Source organism: Lipotes vexillifer, unplaced genomic scaffold (assembly GCF_000442215.2).
Source record: "Lipotes vexillifer unplaced genomic scaffold, Lipotes_vexillifer_v1.1 scaffold2697, whole genome shotgun sequence".
Lineage (NCBI taxonomy): Eukaryota > Metazoa > Chordata > Mammalia > Artiodactyla > Lipotidae > Lipotes > Lipotes vexillifer.
Genome location: NW_006787375.1, coordinates 51,303 through 56,524, shown reverse-complemented (window position 1 = coordinate 56,524; position 5,222 = coordinate 51,303). Strand labels below are relative to the sequence as shown.

Sequence of the window (5,222 nt, the reverse complement as noted above, 5' to 3'; positions counted from 1 at the left end):
GCTGAACACACAGCCCTGCAGAACTCCAAAAATATCGTTTCTCAACCCCATCTAAAACAGAATCTGTCTGCGATGCACAGGTCTTTATTTCTGCCCTTTGTTCCTTGCTGCTACCATGAGCTTTATGTACACTATTTATTTCTCTCTGGACTGCTGGCCGGTGAGTAGACTGTCTCAGACTGTCTAGAGAGCAGGAAGCAGATGGAAAATAAATACAGTTGAGGAGCTCTGGGGGCAAAGCTACAGACAGGACAAGAAAGCCAAGAAATAAACAAACAGGAAGGAGACTGATCAGAACTGCCTTTCATCCCTGGCTCTGATAGATAAGACTTAAACAGCAAGACATCGACTGGGCTCAGTTTCAAATTCTACCCAGCTTTTACTCTGGGGTAGTTTTTCCCTTTGAAAAAAATCTATCTCTGCATTTTTTTTTAAAGGATGATCAAAATAAGCTCTTAATAAGCGATTACAACTCATTTCAAATGCTATAGCCATTATTACATCAGAGGCGTATAATAACGCAAGAGGCAGAAATCAACTTCAGCCCAAACATTGCACGTGTATACAGTGCACATGTGTTAAAGGTAGAAACACTGACTTAGATGAATCTTACATGTATTGAAGCAGGGGCCCAAGTCTTGGAATGATTCTGAAGTGAATGGAAACCCTGACTGTACTGCCTTCATCATACTTCATGTGTCTACTGTTCCTCATTCTTCCCTTTCCTCTTGTCAAATCCAGCTTTAATGACAGAATCTAAAACCAGTCATTTACACCCCAGTGTTTTTTAGTCTGAGCCTCTGTTCCCTCATCTGCAAAATGAGAACAATACCAAAAATACCTTCTTCGGAGGATTACTATGAAGCTTGACTGTGGTAAATGTAAAGCTCTTGGAACAATGGCCAACACTAGCTAATATTAGTCCTTTCATTGTATGGTCAGAAATTGTTAACGTGGACATATATATGTTCCTTGATACTAAATAAATGAAATTTTAAAAGTAACTGTCTCAACAGAAAATAATAAATAATTTAAGAAACCTCTCATTTCTTAAGGTCACCATCTTTCTACAGAAGTCTCTCTCCGTGATCATTTTATACCATATACGACTATCTTGGTAACATTTTTTTAAGTATAGTGTTTCAAAGAATCTTCAGGGAAAAAATACATGTAGGACAAGAAAGTCTTTTAAATTTTAATATTTTTTTCCAATATAGGCAATTATCATCTGTTGTTACTCATCTAAAACCTCAATTCATTTAGTATATTCTGATTCGATGCACGCCTTACTTTCTATAAAATCTGTTTCAATCTCTATTATCAATTTTAAAATGTTATTGAAGAGGAAGTTTTTTGAGCAGAAGGAATGACATTCAATGAGTTAGCAAAGGGTGAAAATAGTTGACTTCATCTTAAAATAATGTTTACAACACTTCACAGCTACAGTGTGGCACAGTGGCCAACAAGAAGGAACCCATGCCTACTAGACAACGTTTTCTGGCTTTGGCAAGTCGTCTGTCTTACTGTCACTCTCGGCAATTCGACAAGATACACTTTGATCTTACCTCAACCCAGTGCATTTAAATGTCAAAGGTATCATAAGGATTGTAAGGGGAGAGGGGAAGGGTGAGAAACTCTTGAACCCCTACAATCGCCCAGTATAAGTGGCATCTTGCTTGGTCTTCACAAATAAGGCTAGCAGAAGGCAGAGATTAATTCTGACTTAAATTAACTGCATTTTCATTTTGCATTAAATATAAACTTGTTACAGTAAAAATAAATTTTCTTATATTTTAATTTGTGACTGTGAAAGAGCAAAGTCTGAGCAACAGCGCAATGAGTATTCCCTGCCTGAGGGTATTCCCTGCCTGAGGCTTTTACTGAACACTCAGGTCACCCATGGCTTCCCATCTCGTCCTTCAGGTCAAATCATAAAGCTTCTTTTTTTTTTTTTTTTTTTTTTTTTTTTTTTATTAACAGTTCAAGTTTACTAAGAAATTTTTTGTTACTAGTAACTTCTTTTAACACTTTCAGAGTTACAGTAAAACCCTAAGGAATTAAGGAATTAATTAGTGTTCAAAATTTCCAATCATATAAGTTGCAGTATGTTATTAGATTATTAAAGAAGTCTTTCAGTCTATAAAATACAAACTAATGATGCTAAATATTACACTGCACACAATGAGTGATTCTGTACATATAACTGAAGCTGGATGGAGGGTGGCAGCCATTCATAAGCCTTGTCCAAATCTGTACTATTGTGGATGGCTATTACATGATTCCGATTTTAGGAAATATTAATTGAAGTACAATCTCATTAAGGCGACTTGTAGGATTCCTCTTGAGTATGTTATGAATTTAGGATAGGAAGCCAACCAGAATTTTCAAATATTTGTCCTAATTAGAGGGGTTTTCCTCCCCTTGGTTCAGTAATTGCCAGGCACCTATTAGGAACCAAGCACAGTTCTACACGGTAGAGACAGAATGGTGAAAAACAGCCCTCCCTATGTGGAGGGTACACTGCAGTTGACATCAACTGTTTGTCCATCATTATACTTTTGTTTAAGTCCTGCCCATAACCTTCATGTATAAGCCTTCTCTCCTGGGTAGATGCCAATGATTCTGCTCTTGTGTCACATCTTGAGAATTGGGGCATTCAGAGCTCTGGTATAACCACTGACCATCTTTATAGAATACGTTTTCTCTCCTCTGTGAAACCTGATGTTTGTTAGTATAAAGAGTTCCCCTCCCAACTGGATCTTTACAAACACAGCATTTTATAGAACTTCTCTCCCATGAAGATTCCTTGATGTTTCCAAGTTCTTCAGGAACTTCCCACAACTACGAGCACAGACTTTCCAACAGAGATGAAGACGTGGATTATCTGGAGGCCATTCCTCACCTTCCAATCCTACAGGTTCCCTCCAGTGTGGACCCTCTGATGGTAAACAAGATGTGACCTCTGGCTGAAGCCCTTGCAACATATATCACATATGTAAGGCCTCTCTCCAGTGTGGACCCTCTGATGGGTGTGGAAATGTGAGGCCTGGCTGAAGCCCTTACCGCACTGCTGACACGTATAGGGTTTCTCTCCTGTGTGGACCCTCTGATGAGCACTGAGCCCGGCACTCCAGCTGAATTCTTTCCCACACTCCTCGCATTTGAACGGTTTCTCTCCAGTGTGAATTATCTGATGGACTTGGAGATTCGACCTCTGGCTGAAGGCCTTACCACATGTATCACATTTATATGGTTTCTCTCCCGTGTGGACTCTCTGATGGGCTTGAAGATGGGAGGCCTGACTGAATCGCTTTTGACATGCATCACATTTGAAGGGCTTTTCCCCCGCGTGGACACTCTGATGAGCTTGAAGATTCGAGGCCTGACTGAAGCCCTTCCCGCACTCCTCGCATTTATAGGGTTTCTCTCCTGTGTGGACCCTCTGATGGTTGTGAAGATTCAGGCTCCAATTGAAGCGCTTCCCACATACCTCACACTTGTAGGGTTTTTCTCCAGTGTGGACTCTCTGATGGGCTTGGAAATAGGAACTCTGGCTGAAGCCCTTCCCACACACACTGCATCGAAACGGCTTCTCTCCTGTGTGAACCCTCTGGTGGCTCTGGAAGCTTGAGGCCGAACTAAAACCCTTCCCACACTCCTCACATTTGTAGGGTTTCTCTCCCGTGTGGACGCGCTGGTGACTGTGAAGGTTGAAGCTCAGGCTGAAGCACTTGCCGCACTCCTCACACCTGTAGGGTTTCTCCTCAGTGTGGACGCGCTGGTGCGTGTGCAGATTTGAGCTACAGCTGAAGCGTTTCCCACAATCTGCACACTTGTATGGTTTCTCTCCAGTGTGGATTCTTTCGTGGGCCTGAAGGTGGGACCTCTGGGTGAAGCCCTTCCCGCACACCTCACACTTATACGGTTTCTCTCCCGTGTGGACTCTGCAGTGGATGTTGAGGTCTGTGCTACGACTGAAGCCCTTCCCGCAGCTCTCGCATCTGTAGGGCTTCTCTCCGGTGTGAATGGGCAGGTGGGCATACAGGTGTGAGGTCTGATTAAAGCTCTTCCCGCACTCATGGCATGAATAGGGCTTCTCCCCCGTGTGGACTCTCTGGTGAGTCTGCAGGTTTGAGCTCTGACTGAAGCCCTTCCCGCACTCGTGACACCAATAGCGTTTCTTCCCTGGGAGGACACCCTGTTGAATGCGACTAGCTGAGCTATAACCGCTGCCCTTCTCATGTGTCCTGTACGTAGGGGACTTCCTGCCCAAGTGTACCTGCTGATGAAGTTCAAGGCTGGTGTGGTCACTGAATCCTTTCTCACGTTCGTTACACTGGTAGGTTTTCGGTCCAGTTTGAATGATACTGCACGGGGCCAGAGGTGATGCCTTTAAGAGATCTCTACCACACTCTCTGTTGCCGTGAGCTTTCTCTCTTTTGTACACCGTGTCATCATCGAGGTGGGGGGAGATACAACTGAAAATATCAGCACATGGAACAAATATACAGAACTTGTTTTTCACTGGAGTCAGCTTACAACTTCTCTGATAATTCTGAGTCCCATTCAGATAGAATTTATTCCAGGAATTCTGAGCTCTCCCAGTTGGAAATTCTTGATTTTCAATAACATTAGAATGATCCTCTAGAAGAGTCATTAAACAGCTGTCTTCCACAGAAGCCTGAATGGACACTCCTGCAGGGGAATTATGTTGTTTGGGGGACTGAGAATTCTTTCCGTGAATACTTATCATGGAGTCCTGACTTTTGGTTAATTTGCTCACAATGTGTCTCTTGATGTGCCAGCATGCCATCTTGGTACGTCTCTTCTGCAAAGCTCAGATCAGAATATTTAACTACAAAGGACAGTCTATAGATTAACTGTCAAGGGTTTTGAGACTCTTAACCGCTTGATAAATGCTAATGAGACAGGTCGAGGAAGCTGCTGTTATTTGCTCACCAAACGTGAGGATTATTCTATCCACTCTGTGTAACCGCCTTAGGTCTCGTTATTTACAGAGGCTAGTTTCTCACTTGTATTGCCACTCTACATTGTCCTCCAAAAAACCATCATGTTTTAATTATAAAGTCTTGAGTTTTCAACCATCACTGCTGAGTCAATCTTTAGGGTCTGTGTTATGATCAGAGGGAAGGTAATCTGCCTAAAGCCTTGGATTTGGCTGGGAATCACCAGGCATCTCAAGGCTGTGAGTTGTAACACAG

General features: G+C 42.5%; 1 protein-coding gene across 1 annotated transcript in view; it reads right to left on the bottom strand.

Moving 5' to 3' along the window:
* LOC103079130 (zinc finger protein 235-like) overlaps positions 1–4,367 on the bottom strand; it is a gene marked incomplete at its 5' end in the record, with an annotated part of 10,777 nt that extends 6,410 nt beyond the window's left edge. Inside the window, 3 exons of the mRNA XM_007459947.1 lie at positions 3,232–3,406; positions 3,491–4,185; positions 4,270–4,367. Coding sequence (XP_007460009.1) covers positions 3,232–3,406; positions 3,491–4,185; positions 4,270–4,367 — 968 coding nt within the window. The remainder of the gene's footprint in view (positions 1–3,231; positions 3,407–3,490; positions 4,186–4,269) is intronic.
* Between the last annotated feature and the right edge of the window lie 855 nt (positions 4,368–5,222).